Source organism: Siniperca chuatsi, linkage group LG3, assembly GCF_020085105.1.
Source record: "Siniperca chuatsi isolate FFG_IHB_CAS linkage group LG3, ASM2008510v1, whole genome shotgun sequence".
NCBI classification, from domain to species: Eukaryota; Metazoa; Chordata; class Actinopteri; order Centrarchiformes; family Sinipercidae; genus Siniperca; species Siniperca chuatsi.
Genome location: NC_058044.1, coordinates 21,623,987 through 21,647,195, shown reverse-complemented (window position 1 = coordinate 21,647,195; position 23,209 = coordinate 21,623,987). Strand labels below are relative to the sequence as shown.

The following is a 23,209-nucleotide window of genomic DNA, read 5'->3' as shown; positions in this document are numbered from 1 at the left end:
ACTCTTTCAACACTGAAAGACTTCCGGAAGGCACAAATCTGTGTTTGTTTCCTTTAAAATAAACCTTTCTAACAGTCTTTTTTAAAATTTCTGTCAACTTAACACCAGCAGCAAACTCTCCCTTAGATTATATTGGCATTTAGCCTGCCTTTGGCTATGCTTGAATGATCATCAATCCGCATGTACACTTACAAACACACTTGCCAAATGAACTCTCCTTCTTACTGATGTGACCACAAGGAAGGTTTCGTCTTTATGTATGCAAACTTTTGAATGTGTATGTGCATATCTGTGTGTTTATTAATAATCATGAAAACAAAGAGCAATGAACCAGAACAATCAGAAGCAGTACTACAGCTACTGGATGCTATACAACATTTCAGGAATGGGCAAAAAATAAGAGACCATGCTACATCCTTCTTGCATATAATTTTGCAGAGTAGAAAATATAAATAGTCATTGCAATTTACAACAACATGAATAGTGTGAATAGTAGAGATGTTTTTTGTCCTTTTGTTTTATATCTACAGTTAAAACGTTCAAACAACGCAAAATAACTTTCTATGTAAGGTGGATAATTTTGGCTTTGACTAGATTTCACTCACTAAACTTCCTGATTAGTTATTCAAACATGGCAAGGCTTATTAGTGGATTAAGATGAGCATTCTGTTGAGTGAGTCAGGCTGATTTGCTTGTCAGTTCCCCTCCTGTCTAGAATGTCAAATTTAATGAATATTCAAAAGCCCAGTGGGCTCTTTTGTGTGTTCTGTGAGGAAAAAAATTCCTAAGGGGGGATTTGTGCAAACCACATTACGCAATGCATGGCACATGTGTAGAAATATTTAATCAAATGTTAAAGAAAATGTTTCTCCATCTTCTTTTTGGAAAAAATAATGCTTCATTCCCACTGAGCAAATGATTGGGTGCAATTTGTTTCATGTTAGCAAGTGAGCCTTTGTGGTTCTGAGCAAGGAAACAAGGGCAAGGGATCAACTGAAGTTAGAATTCAACAGCCATCACAACCAATTAATAAAGTGTCGCTCTACCAATGTCAAGAAGGACAATGTCCAGAAGCAAACACTTAATATGCAATTTACAAAATGCACAATTATCTTATTATTTTCACTCTTATGAAACCATTTTGCTAGATGCATAAATGAACTTTTGTGTTTTATTGTTTTACTTGTTATGGGGCTCTGAATGTAAATAAAATGTATATTGTAATCTCTTGCAAGACTGTTCCAGACAGTAACAGTCAGCAACTTTTATGTACTCCACACAGGCCATGTTTAGTACCAGCTTTGATTTTGCTTAAAGATTTTGCTTTTCATACCTACTTCTACACTTTAATACTGTCAGTGGGGAAGAAAGGGAGGATATCTGAAATAGAGCAAATAATAACATAATATAATAAATAAAGCAAAACCTAGCTTTTGGTGTTGTAGTGTGGGATACAAAAACTGAGGTCTGGGTGGTTGATTAACCAGATTATTCATTGGCTGTTGAACAAAGAATACTTTTCAGTCCCATCACATTTTACTGAAAAGTGGTAGTAAAAGGTAGCTCATATACACCAGAATTAAAAGCAGCCTACGGAATATAGTACATTCTAATAAACATTTTCTTTTTCTTCTTTTTGCATTTTAGCCTTTTTTTTGATAGATTACACATAGACAGGAAACATCGGGGGAGAGAGGTGTATGACATGCGACAATGCTCCTGGTTGGAATTGAACCAGAGGCATTGTGGTTATACTGTATGGTATTCTTCTTAACCATGAGGCTACCAGGATGTCCCACCAAACATTTGTTTAATTAATGAGCAGTGCAAACCTAAAACAACTAAAAACAAACGAACAACAAACAAAATATGCCTCCATAGTTCAGACAAAACATACAGAATACTGTATATACAGTATACTAAGCAGCACCCCCACACTGCTACAATACTTGTTGCAAGAAAATAATTTATAAATGCTGGTATTTGTCATGCTTCTCTCTGGGACTCGTTTTATACACCAGAGATCACTTGATGAGCCATACTGCAGTCCCCTCAAAGTGCCTTTGCCGGCATTTTTGTCAGTTAAGTCCTAATTTAATGATTCTGCTATTCAGCTGAGTATTGTATCACATTATCTTTTTCTCTTAATGCCACTGCACAAGTGCCAGAAAATGTCTACTTTTAATTCCTTTACAATGTAAGTTGACCTTACTTTTATTTGACAATGTGTTCTTTCTTCAATAAGTATGCTGAAATTTATATTTTAAGAAGTTTTCATACTGTCATTTGTATGCTTAGGCTGTGAGTTATATATCCATATATTGACAGTATAGTACAACTGCCCTGCAATAAATCCGACCTTAAAGGGTTAGTTTGGATTTTTTGAAGCGGGGTTGTATGAGGTACTACCTACAGTAGATGGCTGTTGGCACGCCCCCAATTTGAAGAAGCAGGTAAGAGTACCGGTACAGAAGCTAAGCAATGTACTGCTGTGGATGGGGGCAGCAGCAAAACGTATTTCAGCCACCTAAAAAAAATAAAATAATCATTACCCTACTGTCAATAATACTGTATAATAAACTGACTATGTTTAAATACCTCATATAACTCCATTTCAAAAAAATCCTTTAATTAAGCTTATCATGTTCAGTTGTCTTGACCCTGAAATGTGTTGATTCAGGCTGTATTTAGTAGTGGTGTTGATTTAAAATTGCATTATAATTGAGAGTTGTTGCTATTATTCTTTCCCACTTGTATTTGTAAATTGGGATGGACAGAAATATAATGCAGTCCAATACAAGACCACCACTAACTACAGCTTCAAAATAAACTTTAATCAGGCCGTTTGTGTGTGTTTATATCTTTGTTGAAAAAAAATCACAGACACCAAAAAAAGACGAGAATGGACCTCAACAACCCTCCTTCCTCATGCATAAGAAACACTACAAACACACATCTGACAGTCAAGTTCTGAGCCAACTCGGTGCAAAATGAGTTGACTGGAGTTTAAAGTGAGCCACTTTGAGAGATAAGTGCTACACCACACCGTTCGAGGAGCAAGACAATAAAAGAGGGAGAGAAGGGGGTAAAAGAGAAAGCAACTGTATTATTTTGGCCCTTTGAAAGTAAACAACATGGCCATGATGCAACGGCAAGTAACAAGATGGTCACCACATCGTTTTGTTTCACCAGTCAAAGATTGAGACACACCCTCTGCTGTGCCACAGCACACCTTCAATCTCTTCAAGGTGTCTCTCAAAAGAAACAGACAAAGATAAATGAGGAAAAAAATGGGAAAGGGAGGAGAAGGAAATACTGGGGAGAGTGGAAGAAACTGCAATGCAAAGCACTTTTTAATTCGACTTTTGAATTTGCCACAGGTGGGAGGGTAGGAGGGTGAGATTCATGCACTGAGGGACACAAATTATTTATTTAGAGTTGATTACAGTCATTAATATAGTAAGGGAGGAGAGAAAGAGACAGAGGGAGAGATAAATGAGTGCTGTTTGTCATCTACATTAATCAACCTGATCTCTGGAGTCAGGGCTGTGGGATGGAGGGAAGATGAAACGGTAGAAGGTGCAGATGAAAAGACAGGACAGGTTGTGTCACACAGCTCTACATATTCCTATGGAATTTGAAGCCCTAAACACAACCAAACAACTACTGTCAGCGTTAACACAATTTGTTGTTTCTAGCTCTGAGCCTATTTTAAATGAAAACAGAAAACCTTATTCAGTAAACTAAATTTCATTTAGTTTAATTATCTTCCCCTCTCCTTATACTCAGCTGAAGATCCTCTGAAGCTTTTCCTTGAAAGGGAACCTTAATAAAATGGTTGATGTGATTCAAATCAGTCCTGTGTTGTGCATCCCATACATAATTTTTCAATCTGCTGTCATTCTTTTTCTCTTCCTTGTCTTGGTTATGCATTGTTCCTTTGTCTAGACAATGATGATGTGCTTCATAACCATCACAGTGAATATGTCGGCATGCAGACTACTGTTGTGGTTATGATCAGGAGTATTCTGTGTATGTGTTTGATCATGTAAACATCATATCCTGGAGACAGAAACCAGGAGGATGAGAAAGGCTGAGTTTATTATTAAAAGCCTTACTTAACCAGATTGAAGCTGTTTTATTTAGACAACTCAGAGCTGATGTGATCAGACTAAATTAAGTCTGGTCTATTAATTCTCTGATCTATCAATTCACAATGAGGACACAAAGAGAAAGCTGAGATGTACATGGCTACAGAGCAGCACATATTACTTAATACACATAGCACATATTACAACACATAAACTTAGTTCATGAAACTTCACTTCACTTCACTTCAGGTTCTTGTGCTGCCTGCACAGGTGTATTTTTCACTCAAGTGACAGTAATCATTCACAAAAACAAACAAACAAACAAACAAACAAATAAAATGAAAAAAATCCTATACTAATCTATGTGTTGGCCTGAAACAAGTGAAAAAGGAGCCGTGCTGCATGTCACTTTTGTCTTTCATTATTTTCAACAAGATGGAAAAGTAGAACATAAAAGGATAAATGAATGGATCCAGTTGCTAGACTGGCAAATTTTGCAGGCCAAGTGATGCACATTATGACATGTCACTCATGGGGAAGCATGGCTCTCCATGGGATCAGACCAAAAAACTCTGTACAGGGAAGAATATTCTTCACTCTCTTTCCCAGTCAGTCTTTGTGCCTCTCAAACCTCAAGGCAAACCCCAGTCCCCGACCCAATCATCTTATACTATATCACATGACTTGGGAACAAGACATCAAATAAGAAAAAAAAAAAGTTTCCCATTCACATGCACAGTAGACACTCTGGAGTTGTTTCCCTTGTTGGAAAAGTTGCACTCATGGCCTAGGGTATCTACCATCTTTATGGCTTTCTACTGACTTACATGCCTCTGTGAACATAATTACATTAATATCCTGAAGTCATGGCAAATGCAAGCTGCAAGAGATAATAATCTTGCATTTAAATATGAGTTAGTGAGCCTTAACTGAGACATTTTATTAATTGACCTTTTACATTTGCAATAAAAGTCTAGTGCCAACATACAGTACCTGCTTTTAGGCAGCGTGGTGCTCACATTAAATGGTTTTTGCAGAACAAAGAAGATGTCTGACTTAACTTACTACATGAATGTTCCTTGCACTCTTTTATGACTCTGGAACTCGCAATTACAAAGATTTATTTAACATATTCCACTATTTGCAGCTATTGAAAGTCCCCCCTGGATAACAGCATCAGCCTAGTGCCTAAAATGCAAACATAACATGGCAATAGTGCCTAAGGGGATGTAGCAGTGTTCAAAATTGAATGCAAGTCTAGAAGGGAGCTTGGTCGTTCAATCCTTTTATTTAAAATGCACACAGTTATAAATGTTTGCTTTCTAAACATGCCTAAAGGAATACTGAGTCATTGCTCTGGCCTTGTGGCAGATTCTTCAACCATGGTGCACTCTGCATTATTCATGTTTTTAACACAGACAATGCAGAAAAGGAATATGCTATTCAACATTATGTGTCCCACAGAAAACTCTGTTGGAGCTTGCGCTATTGTTGGTTGTAAACTTCTGTTTGGTTATCAAGTTTGACTTTAACACTGTATCACATCTAGGAAAAACTCACCAATATCCCTTTTGATTGGCCTCTGGGGCAAGTTTTTGGTTGGATGATTTGCAAATTTAAGAATTGCATGGACAGTAATGACATTATAAAACTACTTAAAGTGATTTTGTGCAGATGTGGATGGTAAGAGAGACTGACAGTACATTGTTGCTTTATGGCAAACAATAAAAGGGACGTTTTCTGCTATCCTTGCAATACATATTCCACGCTCATAAACACACATAAAGGCTTCCTTATTGCCTGAAGGCGACAGTGTTCTTATTTGACTTACGTCACCAAGCAGCATTTTTCTGATGTTTTAATGTCCCTTATTAAATACAGAAAAACCAGATGTTCATGGTTGTATTACTCCTTCCATTGCATAAACAGTAATCTTAGTAATCTCAGTAGTCTTGTAGTTTTTAAAATGTTCCATTCAAGATATACTTCATCAACATATAAAACATTTTCCGGTGCTCATAATGTGATGCAGCTGTGGACAGAATAAAACATATGCCTTACAATATAATGCAATCCAATATAACACACCATAAACTGTCACGTCAAAAATTACCACAAAATTGAATCAACGTGTCTTCGACAAAATCTAAAGAAAAACAAACATTATATGCTTTTTTGAAGTTTTTATTTAGTGTGAATCTACTAGATTCAGCTGCCCTATATTGTCATAGTTGTTATTTTGTCTGTGACTCTATCTTGTGTTATAAAGTGTGTGACTGGGTTATTAGAGGAATGGAGAGTATGTGAGATATCATATCATCCACTGGTGGACACTTCTAAGGTAGTTAAAAGTGGTTTGATTACTAAGCTGCTTTATTAAAAAGAAAAAAAAAATGAAAATAGTATCTCATATTTATTAGAATAATCACTATCACAACATATTCCAAACATCCTTTATTGTATGTACCGACAATACCAGAGGCAAGGAGAGCACTCTCATGCTTAAAGAACTATATATCTATCATTTTATTATTGTGTCCAATCACAAGCTAACATTATGAAGCCTATAGTTCACTGGTGCAGAAGCATGACTTCATATGGCCTATTAAAGACATTCCTTAAGACAAACATACCCACAAATATGAAATGATGAAAACAATATTTGCCATATTGTATCCAAAACAGTATGCAGATAATTAGCCTTTGTGCAATTAAAGTGCAATCATAAGGATAAATGACAACAATGGCAGTAAATCCATGCCTTTATTGAGTCGTTGATGGCCCCTTAAGTGTATTCCAGTTTGTTAATGCTCAGCTCTATGTACTTTTAATTGCCTCATTAAAACCATTGATTTGATCATACAGAGGCAGTATAAAATGAGGAAGACGTGCTGTCTGAACTTCGCTGATTGGATGAGGGAGAGAGATAAAATTAGACTCCTTAGTATCTCAGTGTTTCTCAGCCAGCCAAATCAAGCCAGAAAGATCTTACTCTAGCTGAAAATGTGATCAATGCGAAATATGATTGTTATGTACATCATTTGTTTCTCAGAGGGGGATTTGCAAAGATGTAGATTCATAATTAGACTGTGTGTAATGGAACAATTGAATTTTATGCAAGGCTTTGCAAGTGCTCACTCCGCACACTAATCAGAAACCAATTTTAGCCGACATTCAACTGTTTAACTGCTAGAGCAAAGCCGTGTTGCTGAGAATGGGTAAAAACAAAATGATTCAATTCTATATATTCTAACATTTCTACAGCTATAAATCCATAAATCCCCCCATAAAGAGTCTTAACTACAACAATACATGACAGAATTTGACTTCACCTCACTTTTACCACAAATCATGAACCATCTATTACTCTTTATGGCCTTTGCCTTACAGTCCCATAATTTCGCTGCTTTGATAATCCACTTTTTGAGATACATCAGCCGAACCCCAGAGAAACAAGGTGAGTGATTCCACCTAGATAAAAGGGAACATAATTAGTGTAAGAGGGTAAAGATAATGAAGTGATAAATGTAAGCCAGAGTTAAGGAGAAGGTAACAAGGTCAGCAGGGAATTCATTGGTTTAATAAGAGATGAGGTCCATGCATGATTAAAAACGGGGGAGTGAAAGGTAAAAATGACACAACAGAATAGAGGAAGAGAGGATGAGATAGGGCACAAAGAAGAAAGAATAGGGAAAGGGCAAGAGAAAGAGGGAGGGAACGTGTGTGAGTGTGTTGAATGAAGGATGAAAAAGGGAGACAGTGAAAAGTTGAGTGCTGAAAGTCACTTTTAAAGTTGGAGGGGTTGTTTTTATGGCAGGCACTGTATGAGTGAATGACCCTCTGATTGTCCAAAACACAGTCTCAGAGAAATACTAACACACACTCTCACTTCCCAAACTCAAACACACTTGCCGATACATCCACAAACACTTGTCCTTACTTTTCCCAAAAATGCATTTGGCTTCTGCGGCTACATTGTTTTAAAACTGCCCCCATAAAATAACCCACACACATACACAAGGGTAATGAGTGCTACCAATACCTCTCCTGCTTGGAGGGAAAGAGCATTCATTATCAGCACCATGCACTTAGAAAAATGAAAAGTCAATAAGACAGCCAGAACATAAACGCACACTCACACAGGCAGTAATGACTGCCAGCTTTGCTAAGAGACAGACACACAGGTAGGGAGACTGGGAATGGGAAATAAACAGTGAAAAATAATTGAGCTGGCCAGTTAAAACACTTGTCAGTATTATGCTCTGTGGTATTCCAAGAGCACAGCTTTGCTCATGTTTAAACCATAAAACTGTGTTCATGTGTTATTACTGTATTTTTGTTTTCTTTAGTGTAAGTGAAAGCAGGCATGTAAGGTGTTACTAACAGCCATTCAAGTGTATTACTAAGACACAGTGTTTCTGACACACAACCTGAAACACTGAGAAAGCATTCTGTGTGAAAAGTCCAGTCATTAGTAGGGAAAAAATGTGTGACTCATCTATTAAACACAATTAATAGATTACCAAAATTAATTCATTCCACCATAGTTTTGTTCTCTAGTGATTCCCAAGATTATTTGTTGGTCCAACACATAGTTGTACTATATATAGTTAGTGTTTTATTAACTTTTTAAAGGAGAGGTAAAAGAATAAGACAACTGTAACTAGCAGTTTCACTTGTGATTATATGGTTCGTGTCTTTTTAAATCAGTATTTGAGATTTTTTAAATTTTGCTCTGCCAATCAGAAGTGAATGAGGAACATCTCTGTTCCTTCCATGATGATAATCCCACTGCATGCTGTGTTTTCCTCTAGTGAAGCCACTGCATTGTCTCTAATGATGAGACATCATCACCTAGGCGGGTGAAAGGGTATGGCTTCAAAACTCCAAGTTCACTCATCATCTTTATGGTCGGCCATTCAGAAGACAAAGATGATAGGTTCTCACTCACATTAACGAGCTGTCAGCGACAGAGAGGAAGAGAAGGGATGGAGGGATGAAAGAAAGAGAGAGAGAGAGCAATAAAACTGAGAAGCGAAGCCCAAGGACAACAGAAGTACTCAGACCCTCTCTATCAAAAGATGGACCCTCAGGGGGACACGAGGTAAATGTAGGAGTGTATGTGTGTTTTTCTATGTGTCTTATGATATTCAATTGAGTAATTGGCAAGATGTGAAAACTCCCTAAACAAATCATTCTTTTCGTCACAATGGAGAGCAAAAATCTCAAAATACATTCCACTTTTTCTGGGAAATCTGCTATCCGTTTGTATGTTTTTGCATACGCTCCACAGACTGACCACACCTAATTTCTGACTACCAAAGTACTAAAAATTCATCATTCATCAGTTACCTCTTGATGCTAACATGCAAAAGAAATGTTAAGCACCTAACAAAAAAAAATCTGCTGATATTTTGGTGACCTATGTCAAATAATTTTGATCAACAAATCATATTGACCTCGTAAAAAGCTTTAAGATAGTATCTTGACAGTTGTCCCCAGATGCAGTGGTTTTAACACAGCACCAGGGTCTTTCTCTACTTCCTCCACTCCATTTCTGTGCAGCTCAAATTAGTACCTGTTTTGCCATCAGATATGTAATAAGGTGTCAGTACACCTGTGCCTTGATATTCTATGTTACTGTACTAATCCAAACGTTTGAGGGTATTTCACCTTTCAATACCACTGACTGCGATGATCCTGTACCTCTTGTACAAGCTAGAGTGAGCTGTTCCTCTAGTGAGTTTCAGCAATGAATACTAATAAGGGGTTTACTGAGGTGGAACTTTTCTGCTTCCGATGTGGAAAGTGTCTGGTGAGGAGAAGTAACCATCTTACTTTCAGGATTTCTGAGTATCCCCATGAGTATAATGAAAAAAGAGAGAGTGTGTGTTTTTGTTTGTGTGTGTGTGCTGCTGAGTCAGCACAGAGGCAACAAGAGGCAGTGGCAGGAGGAGACCAAGGGATTTCCGGAGTCCAATAGAAGAAGCTCCTCAGGGGTATTCCTTCTGTCCCATTCCATCCTATCAGCCAGCTGGTGAGATCTTCAGTGTGTGTGTGTGTGTGTGTGTGTGTGTGTGTGTGTGTGTGTGCGCGCGTGTGTTTGTATGTCACAAAGTGGTTATTGATGGGAGTCCTACTGGCTTGGCAGGTTTCCCTGTGTCTTGGGAATCTTAGCTCAAAGTTGTAGCTGCTGTGTGGGTGTGTGAGAATGTGAGTGTGTGACAGAAAGTAAGGATTTGTGTGTAATTTGTGTTTTTGTGCGCATGAGTGTGTCACAAAGAGCATTTCAGTAAGGTAATTCAGCATTTATGTGTAAGTGTAAGTTCAACATGTGTGCAGTCAATAGAGCATGACTCCGTCCAGACTGCACCAGTTAGGTCACAAAACTCTTGTGATCCTGTAGCAGCCTGACTAAGTTGGCTGCAGTAGGCTGTCTGGCCTTCTAGTTTTAAAACAGACTGATTCTGCTGACTGCAAGATAGACACACAGACACACACTCATTCAGACACACATACACATTAAAGTGCTTTTCTTGGCGAAGAAAGCAGCTTTAGGGAGCAGGAGGTGAGCTGTCAGGGATTTCAAAACTTCCAAGTGTCAGAAATGGAAAGACTGTGTGCGTATAAAGACACTAGAAGTGCCTGGCCAGCCTACAGGAGATGAATATCTATATGCTGCATTCACATCAAATGAGAAAGACAGTGGAGAGGAGCCTTCTACCTGAAAATACCATTTACCTCAACTGTGAGGTTGTAAATGCTACTGGGCAATGATCTATCTCTGAAACATCCTGAACCACCAAACACATAAAGTCAGGTCTAGGGAATGATACTTTCATTTCTAACAAAACCAAAAGAACAAATTAGTTTGCTCATTTATGATGGCAACTTATAAAGATCAAACATGTTTTCCATACATGCTCCAAGGTTAGGTGATATGACAAATAAATTCCACCCACAATGATAGATTTGTTATACTGTTTTTCATTTGTGATTCAAAGTCATTAAGTTTTGCAACATAAATGTCTGCATCCCTGAGTATTCAAGATATCAGGTAGGAAGCAAATAATTAATTCTGAATTTGCAAATGTTTTCAGTAAGAAAGTAGTGAAAGGCTGAAATATATTTTATTTTTTCATATTTAATTTCCAGTTTCATTCAAACTAAAACAGACCTAATCACAAGAGAAGGATAACTAACCACTTAATGTATTTTTAGGGGATACAAATGTAGGAAGTAGTCCTTGTAAAGTCACTATTGGCCAATAAGATGACAGTGACACAAAACATAATGAAAGTCTGCAAATACCTCATGACATAATTAAAGGACTGGGCAGTTATGTGACCAGGTCCTATGTGCAAGATAAAAAGACAGCTAAGCAGCAGGAATTCCAATCATGTCAGATTTGTCCTTTAAAAAGTTACAGCAGCATAAACTTTGTGGATCTTTCATTTGTGGTTAACATTACAGTGTCTGGTTTCCTTGAAGACATGAACATAAATGTATCATCACCAAGTAAAAGTGTGTGTAGTATGAAAGAAGTCATCAAAGCCGACAAAAATTGTCAATGGTCAACTGTCATGGTTTCCAACTAGATCAAAAGAACAAATACTTTCAAAGGCAATCATTAGGTTGTACAAACAGTTAAAACCACATACAAAGGAGTGTTTTGCTGCTTGTTTTTGTTTTATTATTCACCACTTTTCTATGATGTTCTATAACTATACAGACAGGAAAATATACCAATATCTCTACAGTCCAGAGTGAATACAGGAGCAAGACATGAGCATCAACTCCCACTCGCACTTACTTCTATCGCTTTACCAAACTGCATAAACAGTATGTTTAATCTAGAAGCAAAATTGAGTCCAGTCCTATTCTGAGGGAGCTAATTAAATTGCAGCATTACTACTACGAGGTCCTTGCTGTGACACTTAAGAGCCTAAAAAATCTTTGTGTTCTCTCTTTGTGTTCCAACCCTGAGGAAATGTTCCGAGGGCTTTTTAGTGCTGACCAGTGGCTAATGAACTTTTGTAATGAAGAGACTAATAAAAGAGACAATATTAAATCCCAATGAGACAGGAACAACATTTTACAGCTAACTACATTTTATATTTAACCTGCTCTGAAATGTCACTGATTTTCAATTTCTACCTGGGCCCTACACTGCATTTTTATTTGAGTTTTCAGAGTTTCTGTCAGAACTGGTGACACAAATGAACAATACTGTAATTATAAGGGATTTTAATATTCATGTGAATAATGTATTGCACCCACTTAACAAGACCTCATTAATTAGATTTTGTTCAATTTGTTCAAGACCCTACAAACTCAATGGCTTTTCCTCCTCGGCTTAACTATCTCTTCAGGTCCACCATCTCTGAATGACCACTCGATTATCCTGTTGTAAGTGAAATTAAGACTGAAATTAGGTTTTTCTCTTGTTTCTGATGACAACTACACCAGCCAACATATTAATGCCTCCACCATCACCTCTCTCACTGAGCAAATGCTGATACTGGCACCCTTGAGAGTATTACCAGTGATATAATGTTGTCCAGTACAATTGACCCAATAGCTCATCTGTTTGTCAAAGACTAAAGCACAAATGACACACCACCAAAGTAGCAGCACATTGTGATGCTTATGATGACAATTTACAAAAAGTAAAAGACAGAAAAGCTTTAATCCACATTGATCATATTAAATCCAAATAAATAAGATCAACCCTTGTTTCCTTTTCACAAAGTTGCTCAACTTTCTGAATAACCCAATATACCTTGATGGTGGTACGTTCATCTGAGCTCTACAGCTAAAACTCTTGTCCTTGTTGTTTGAGTCTCATAATAAGCTCTACCATTAAGACTGCTTTTTACCACCCCAACACAATAACCAGAGGCCAGCTTTTCCTTTCTTTCTCAATTAGTGAAATTCTGACACGTATTATTTCCCTCCAGATTTGGTTATTGTAATTCCCTCCTCTCGGTTCTATCTCACTCATTCACCAAAAACCTGAAAGTTGTCGAGAACACTGCTGCTATAATCATAAGCAGAACCAAGATATTTTAACACATCAAACTGACTCTGATCTCTCCTCACTGGTCAGCCATGTAAGGGATAATGCCCAACAATGTCTCCATTATCATCAGGAAGTAATGGACGACAGGGGAGGCCAGAACTGTCCAACACACAGTGGAGTCCACGAATTCCTGATTATGGACACCACGAAGGGCATTGTCCCGCTTATACCATGGTCAAAAAATTAATACCATTAATTTATATTTTCATGCATTTTGCAATTAAAATCTAAAGTTTTCACAAGCCATATCTCCAAACCATAAGTTTCATGATCACTTGTGTGATACAAAGTATCAGTAAGTTCAAAGGGGCAGTGTACTTCAAACATACAGTTTGTGTGTTACAATTGCCATCCTGTAGTGTTCAAAGGGCAAGGCACTGAGATTCTACACTGTAGAGAACACTTAGAATTATAGACCTATCTCCAAGCTACCCTTCTTATCCTAAATCCTTGAAAAAAAATTGTTACAGACCAACTCCTGAAATTGGTTGAGGGTCATAAAATCTTTGATAAATTTCAGTCTGGCTTTTGTCACAATCATTGTGTGGTGACGACATTATTATGCATGCAGACAAAGGTGAATATTCAATCCTCACTCTACTGGACGTGACTGCTGCCTTTGATACCATTGATCATGCCATTTTACTTGATAGGTTACATCACTGGGTTGGCATTTCTGGTACATCTCTAAACTGGTTTAATTCATATTTGACTAATAGATATTTTAATGTTTATATCAATAACCACGTATCCTCCTGAGCTCCCCTGCTGTGTGGAGTCCCTCAGGGGTTGGCCCTTGGACCAATACTCTTCTCATTGCACATGCTTCCTCTGGGTTATTTGTTCAGCCGCTTTCGTGACATGTCATATCACTGTTATGCTGATGATACAAAGATCTATTTCTCTGCCAAACCCAGTAACCTCAATAATCAACTGCCCTCCCTCCATGATTGCTTAGCTGCCACCAAAGATTGGATATCTTGTAATTTCCTCCACCAAAACCCTGACAAAACAGAAGTTCTTTTAATTGGGCCGATAACTTTGCCACTGCAGTTGATCACTTTATTGGACCATTTCACTCTAATATCAAATCTACCGCTAAGAATCTTGGTATCATCTTTGACCAGTATATGACTTTTGATAATCATGTTACCTAGGTTGTCCAGACCTGTTTTCTTCAGCTAAGAAATATCGTTAAAATCAGATGTATCTCAAACGATTTATTCACAATTTCATTTTCTCCTGTCTAGATTATTGTAATTCCCTCTACACATGCCTCAGTCAAGCTGCTCCAAATCGTTTACAATTGGTCCAAAAGGCAGGTGCGAGGTTGCTAACTAGAACTAGCCGTTGGCCCCACATTACCCCTGTTATTGCATCCCTCCATTGGCTTCCTGTGAAATTCTAAATAAACTAAAATATTTTGTTGATTATATAAGACTCTGCATGGCCTTGCCCTCAGTTACATTTCTGATCTACTTGTTCCTCATTCCACTTCTCGACCACTCAGATCTTCAAATCTCAGCCTTTTATCCATCCCCCGCTCCAACCTCAAAACAAAAGGTGACATGCCTTCACTGTTTTAGTCCCAACCCTCTGGAATCATCACACACCTGCCACTAATCATCAACTCCACACTATATAGTCTCACTCCCCCGGTTCACTCACTGTCTGGTCTCAAATCTCTTATGAGATTCTACCCGACCACAGTATCTCCTGACAACTCCCTAAGGACTTTGGACTCCTCCGTTGTGTGTGTCGTCTACTCCTGGCTCTCCTGTTTCCCGTCTCCTCCAGTGGACTCTACATCAGATAAGACTCATAGACTTTCCTAGCTTCAGCCCCTCATATCCACCGTCATTGCTTTTCTCTGTCTGGCTGTTCAAATAAACTCCCTCGTCATTGTACTAACCTCCGTGTCCCGTGTCTACCTGCTGACAATTCATTTGTGTTTTAACTGCAAGGAAACATGTCAACAATTAATTCCGCTCCACAGATTGGCACCAATGGAAATCATATAAATAGAAACATTTTGCACCAGACAAAGCAAAGACCCATAGCTGGAGAACTATATGCTACAGTAGCTGTGTTATTCAAAATTAAATTTGACATTTCCATTTATTGTGATATTCGATAGAGATATTGCAAGAGCAGCATAACAGCCTCTGATGGAGGGTGTTTGACAGCTGGGGACTGGCCATGATGGGCACTGCTTGTCGGGGCATTGGAAGACAACAAGACGTGGCTCCATTCTCGTCTCTCCTTCACTGATGGAGCCCAATAAGCCGCAGGCTGCCCTCGCATCGATGGCCTGTCATCAACATTATCTGATGGCTCTGCAGACCGGCGTCCGAGAGCCAACCTACAACAGTGCTTCTCAGGCAGTTTTTTTTGTAGACCTGCGAAAGGCCCAGCTGAAAGGTAGACTGATAAGGATATTCATTATATTTTGGGGATGGAGGGAGACAATACTATTTAGTCTCATACAAAATGACTTGACTGTCATGTCTTTATTAGCTGATAGACATTAAGTGTAATCACCTCTTCAGTGATCTTTTTCAGCATGTTCCCGAGGTAGTGGACACCATCGGCTCCCGGCTGTACCACACATCGGAGGCCACAGCGCGCTTCAGGTGGAGGTAGAAAGTCTTGGCATCTGATGGACATTTGGAAATATATCTCTTGAAACTTGCAACTGGACACAGCAGATCCTCAGGCCTGCCAAACAAAACCTCTAAGGTATTCCTTGTCTGGGTCATTCAGGTCGTTATGATTCTTAGTTGGTGGATTGTGTGCCAGGCTGACATATTCAACCCCATCCTTGTCTCTCTGGAGTATGAAAGATGCCATGGATAGCTCCCGGCTGCCCCCCCTGCCACGCCGAGCCGACTCAGGGATGGTGTAGGCTGGTATCTTTACCACTTTTCCTATAACGTTTAAGTATGGCTTTAAACACCGCATTGCTGGTTTTGATTCTGGTGTCAGTCATGACACTGAATTCACTCAAATGAAATGTTAATACCGGCCCTCAGACCCCTTAGGCTGGCAACGCTGTACTCCCCCTTGCCTTGGTGTACTGGACAGCGTCATAAAAGCATTGGCGGTGTAGTTTTCAAAGTTGGAGTCCATTCATTTTTGTGCAAGGAAGTCTCTCAGTGTATTAATTGCCCATTTTGTTTTGGTTTTTTTATGCAGATCTCATCTTTTCATCTTCTATTTGATTTCATTATCCCAGTGTTAACTCCTTGTGCTGTTTCTCCTTTTCTTTTCAATTTCTCTTTCTCCAGCTGCATTCCAGTCATCCAAGTTGTCCTATTCTCCAAATAGTCACTCATTGTTGTAATTAGATGTTAGCTTGTTAACATGTTGCAATAAATTGCAAATGGAGGCTTTGACTGCGTCCCTGTTGCTATGGTTACTCATTTTAGATACAGGCTGATACTATGTAGCCAGCGCATTAATTTATAACGGTGAACAGACAGTTTCACTGGAAGAACTTAGTAGCTGTCCATTATCAGGAATTATTGGACACCCAGCAGACACTCAGAATCGAGTATTCATCCAGACCATGGTATAAAAAAAGATAAACATGACATGACAGAGAAAAATGTATAAAGCCATTCTGTACACACATATTTTCTTCACTTATTCTTCACTGAGGAATTCCATGTGCAAATTTTACAGTATCTGATTTGTAAAAAATCTTTTCATTCATGTTCTTACATTTATTTATTTTTTGTTATTATTGAGCCCTATTAGAATATGTCATATGTCCTCTGAGTGACACTGGGCCCTCACTAATCTAATAAGAGCTTGGAAAAATGATTTAGTCAAGAAAACAGCATGGCCGTCAGCCTCAGTGAGATACACTAATGAAAACAGATAGCATTTAGCTTGGTAAACAGAATGAAGTAAAATGCATTTAGGAATTCAAGCATAAACAAAGCAATATAACTGTCTTGGAGAAATGATCTGGTTTGGAGGTTGTTTTGAAAGAAAATGTTTACTGCCAATGTAGTACGTGTGGACATGTCTTTTTATAGTGTGTGTATGTCTTACCCACGGTTAGCTGACCGGTCAGTTGTCCTTGATCATTCCTAGCATTGACAGTCACATTTCTATCTGATTGGAGGATCAATGGACTGTCCTAAAGAGAGAGAAAGAGGGAGGAACATGATTAAGACAACAGTAAATTGTATATTTCTTGCACTCTCACAAACAAATCCATGTATACTGATATACCTTCAGTTTTCACACTCACACGTCTCCCATGTAGCTCCTGCCCTCACCCCTCTGAGCACCAGTCAAAACTGCATTAACCTGTATAACCAATACTGCCTTAGCCTGTATCAACCTTCACAGTTCACACTTGACTCCCTCTCTTCTACCAGCCTGACGCACTCTGCATTTAATTTGCATAATCTATTCAAAACAGCATCCTGTGTGTGTGTTTGCGTGTCAGACAACTGTGTGTCTCTGTGTACGTGTGCAAAAAGGAAATTATTCTCAAACTAAATGAGCTAAATGCAACAGTGACCCTGACCTCTGCTCTTCTCTTCAGAGTCTGATTGAGCCACACGCTTTCCACATTAGTTTACATTCAGTGGATGTGTGTTGCAATGAATGCAAACCCCATGTCTGCCATTTTCATTAAGTCCCAAACTCAATCGAACATCTCACTGTCCCTCTCTCTCTGTCCTCCACCCTGCCCTCTCCTCTGTCTTTCTACTGTGTATATCAGTCTGCAAAATCATCCTACTTACATTCTTAACAAACTTTTCCTTCTATTCTCCTTCCCTCTTCCATTATATCTCTGCACTTACATAATTTTCTTTTTACTCTCTTTCCCTTCACTTCCCTCCCACTTTCACTCTCTCTTTTAAATTGCTTATTTGTTTTCTTGGCGTGAAATGAATAGCTCACAGGTGACCTAATTTCTCTGTTGATTTCCCCAAATTAATATCTTGCTGCATTCCGGTCTGATTTCCAAATGAGAGTTGTGTTAAAATTGGAAAGTCGTTGATCCGTTGAAATGGAAAAATCCTCTTTTTCCCCGCTTCCTTCCTTTTCACTCTCAATCTCCCTCTCTCACCCCTCTCTCTCTGTTTTGCTATTTGTTATGGATGGTTATTCATTGTTTTGTGGTCTGCTTACGTGAGTCGAGACCAAAGTTTTAATATGTCACACCTGTCTGTGCTCCATTTTGGAGCGTCCAGAGACTCCTGGGACGGGCTGATCACAAACATAAACACAAACCACTGCACAAGCGTGAGGGACAAATACAAGTTATGGACGCACAGAAAACACACACAAAAAACATACACAAACACAACACAAGCATTGACAGACGGGACTTGTGTGTGACTACATGTGGGCAACACACACACACATTCTAGATGTGAACACAGACACACACTCACACACTAACATCCAAATGAGTGCTCAGGCACGAGTTCATACACACCCCAGCCTCTGTGCACGTACACACAGACACACACCACCCACTCATACAGAGTCAGGTAACAAATTTGCCAAACAACAAATGAGTGCTCCACACGGTTTATTGTGCATTGCCTCTCTCATCTGCTTCCCAACGCATGTGTGCTGGATTAATTATTTTCAACAGGGTGTGTGATAGGCTTCACTATATTATCTTTCCACTCTGTTTAAAGTGATGGGCGCTTTGTAAAGCATGACAGATGTAATGTGCTTTGAATCATTCCAGCTCAATGGGCAGTGTGCAGGAACAGGTCTGATCCCATTCACTTAGTGCAGGACTCTGTCATCTAGAAGTGTGACCATAGATGGAAAATCTTATTTGATCAAGCACTCATACGCAAATGCATGCAAATGAGGGGTGTAAATAATTGCTGCATATTAAAACAGCTGCTAATGTCTAGTTACACAACAGCTGATTGAAGCCAAACAATCTGAATGGTGGTGCTTATGTGAAAGTACGAGCAGGTAACAATAATGGCTAGTCCTTCTTGATGAAAAAAATTGTTGATTCTATCGAGTGGCTATCAACAATAATTACAGTTCACATCATCAAGTGCTAAATCAAAAGCTCCTCAGAACCTTGGTTATTAATATTCACTTAAGTAACATATTGTATTCAGAATATACTGAAGGTCTTCACACAAACCGTTGAAGAATGGACAGTGCCTGTGCTTGTTTACACTCATGTTGGCATGCAATACTCTGATGAATCCATTCAGACACTGCACACACTGTTGGTAACTCACTTTTAAAAACCATAATTCTCTGTGATTGTGAAAAACAAAGTGATGTGGAGAACTTTTATGAGGCATACTCTGCGTCAATCAACAGACACTGTGCACAAACATGCTGGCTGCTATGTGATTAGTTCAGGACTTGTTCACACAGTTGGAAGAATGAGCCATAGACACTAGCTTCATTAGAGTTATGCTGAAAAGGTTTTTGCACTGCAGAATGGTAATTGTTTCATTTCTTAGATATTAAACCATCGGATGATGCATACATCATCTTGAACATTGTTTTATTTTGGAAATCCAATCTGTGTTAGAATTTTAGCACACTCAGGGAAGTGTGTGTGTGTGTGTGTGTGCAAAGTTTGCACTACGTTGCAAAGTGTGCATGTGTGCAAAGTTTTCTTGCTATTTGCATTGCAACTGACATATACAACTGATACATGATAATATGGCACTGCCACTTTTTCATGCCAGCTGCAGACTACAGCTGCCCCACATGACAATGATAAACAGTGGATTATACTGACTGCCAACAAATCTTGCTGTGGCCAGTTGACAGCAGCCTCACATTGATTACAGATTCCATCTCAGTTAAGTCTCAACACCATTCAATGTCACGTTCACACACAATAATCAAGTGCTCTGATTAAACAATACAAAATGAAAGCACCCTACAGCATTTCCACATAAAACACATCACACATTTCTACATCAGCTCTCCTATGTTATATGCATTATAGTAATATAATTCAAGTGCACAAACAGAAATATCCTCGGGCAGCCACAGCGACACGAGCGAGTGGAGTCACATATTTAACACACACTCACTTTGAAATTTAAAGAAAACAATTGAAGTTTAACAATGGAATAGCAATGAGCTACATATTTTGGGACAAAGGGTCATTTGAGATATGACATAGAATCTGATTAGACTAGATTAGTAGGCCATTGTCAGAATCAAGTAGTAGTTAGATTTAAGGCAGGAGTATGCTCAAAAAGAACTAGTTTGTACAACGTGGGAAGTGTTTAGAGCTGTTCTAAAAGGCCACACTCACAGACGGGGTGAAAAGCTGGCTGTCATAGAGAGGGGGGAAACGCAATGAAACTTTTAAATATGGGGATAACGGCACACACTTTTGCACAATCTTCTGTGGAAGGTGTTGCACTCGGTCATACACATGAAAAGTGACAGAGATAGTTGTGTAAACAATGAAAAGAGAGAAGTTCAAACACTGGCTTCTTTCTCACAGCTGGCCAATCGCCATACAGAGATATTTACCTGAAGAATCAAATCCTTGGATATGTAAAATGCATACGGTAACTGCAGTGGTAGTGGTAGCACCAATAGATAATGGTTTGGTGAGCCCATGTAGCATTTCCTCACATATACCATACATCATTTGTGATGTTTACTTTATGTTCAGTTCACTTATCTGTTTATCTCCCTCTCCCGCTCTCTGCATTGTCCCTCTGGCTTTTGTGTTTAGTGTCCTGCTCATAAATCTCCCCTCATCGTGTGAAATGTGCACAGAGGCACAAATAAATACACTAAAGGTACACACATCATGCTCTCTCTTGTGAGCTGACACAACATACACCACAGCGCCATTAATTCAGTTAATAGTTTAATTTCACTTTGATTATAAATACAGGCACACGGCTGCCAGTCTGAGGTAGCCAGGGTAATTACTCAGGTAATAATAAGCTGTGGACTGGTGGCTCATCATCACTGTCTCCAGCCACCAGTACAGATGGGTTCTAATAACAGCTTTCAGCTCTCCTGTCACACTGGCTGTCTCACTAACTGACCGCATGTCTGACTGTCAGCCTAAACAGCTCTGGACTGAAGGTTCATAAGTGATGTAATTGGTTATTTGTGTTTAGTCATCGCTCTGATAATAGCTTCCAGCTCTCCTGTTTGTCTCTTATGGTCTGTCTCACTAGCTGTCTAACTTCATACAGTATCCATCTCAACAGGAATGTACTAAAGCATCATACAAGATACATTTGGTTGATTCATCTTTGCAATCTGCCTAATAACAGCTTTTAGCTCTCCTGACTATATCTCTTGTATTGCCTGTCTCACTGACTATCTATCTCTCTATCTAAAAGGCTATGGACATATGTTTAACAAGAGATACTTTTGGTTGTCAACCTAATAAAAAGCTTTCAGCTATCTGGTCTCTCTGACTGTCCAAAAAGCCATCATCTCTTAGCCAGTCTACCTGTCTAACGGCCACTCAGTCTGACTCTGTGGTTAGAGTACCACTGACAAACAGCTGAGCTGAAACTCACTATAAAGCTCCAAAAAAGCTGACGGAGCTGCAGATTCAGATGATAATTGTCTGTAGGTTCATCACTATGTGCTACCCCTTATACACTGTCATATTGTGTCCACATTCTAATTGATACATTATTATAAAAATATCGATTCTAGCCCCTTTAAGTCTCTACATGCAGATTTTCATACTGTGCAAACATGAAGAGGAACCACTGGCTACCTGAAAAGAGGGAAATCGAAATTTTGTAGTCCAAGCTTTTATAGTGCATACTGTGAAACATTATGCATAGACTTATAAAAGACTGAGGTCGTGATTCAACACAGATATTGTAATTTAAACTGGAGGCTCTTTGAGAGGGGATAACAATCTTAATTTAAGTGAGCAGTAGACCTTTGGATACCTACCTATATACAGTATCTGGTTATGTTCATTTGTCTGTATTTCTGTCTTTCTGTATTAACCTGTGAAGAGCCCCACTGTTATAATTAGCTGTTACTAGGTGCATTGAACAACAATGGCAAGACAGAGATGATAGAGCAATGGTGATAAGAAATGTTGTAGAGAAAAATGGTGACTGAATTAAATAGTGGGGGAAGTTGTTTAAATTTATCAGTAAAGACAAGTACATAGACTATATATAGTCAAAGCTAAAACAGAATACCAATCAAACAGTGTTTGATAAAGTGCCTGCGGTGTCCCTCCATTCCTCTTTCAACTTTAATTCAGCTAATTAGCAAGGACTATTAAATAAGTGATGTGTTTGCTGGTGTGCAGTGCTAATTTGTTGTTTTCAGTCCCCACGGCCATGTAACAACAGAAAATAAACCAGGGTTGCTCACGAACTTGCTCTCTGGGTGTTTGGATTTAATATGTTCAAGGGTCTTCATGTGCATTCAGGGGCCTTATCATCTATTTAACATGTCATCAGTGTCCTGTACAAGCCTTGTGTCAACAGTTTTGTGATCACTTTAATCCATTTGAATCTCAAAGTGACAGATGGCATGAGACTGGGCCAGGCAAGACATGTCAGATCACTGTGCATCTGTGAATGTGTATATGTGCGTGTGGACTTGCATAGTGCAAAATTTGAATGCCCAAGCATAAGACTGAAGGTCAGGGCCCTCTGTAAATTACTACAATGATTTTAGACCTCTGTCAGAAGAACATTAAATAATCATGGCACTGCTTGATTGAATTGCTGAATATTAAGTCTATTCATGGTTTCTTTACAAAATAATTTTAAATAAAGTTGTATCGAGCTGGCATGTTAAATTATGCAATTAATATCATTGTTTGAAAGCTGGCTTTACAGCCAAACTACAATCAAATTGTCTAATATTGCTGTCTCCAAAGTGTCACAGTGAGTGTAAAACCTTATCTGAAATTGAATTAATTAATCTATTTGAGCAACTACACTGGCTCTCATTGGCTGCTGCTGCAAACCGTAGTTACAGCCTCATAACTGGTTAGCAAGGCGGGTGGCTCTGGCTAGCTGAGCTCAGAGTTGCTGGAGACTTGCAG

General features: G+C 38.8%; 1 protein-coding gene across 2 annotated transcripts in view; it reads right to left on the bottom strand.

Annotated features, from left to right (window-relative positions):
• LOC122873506 (zeta-sarcoglycan) overlaps positions 1 to 23,209 on the bottom strand; it is a 338,906-nt gene that overhangs the window by 54,725 nt on the left and 260,972 nt on the right. For both annotated transcript variants that reach the window (XM_044190277.1, XM_044190278.1), the window contains one exon: positions 17,233 to 17,320. In XM_044190277.1, the coding sequence (XP_044046212.1) occupies positions 17,233 to 17,320 (88 nt within the window). The remainder of the gene's footprint in view (positions 1 to 17,232; positions 17,321 to 23,209) is intronic.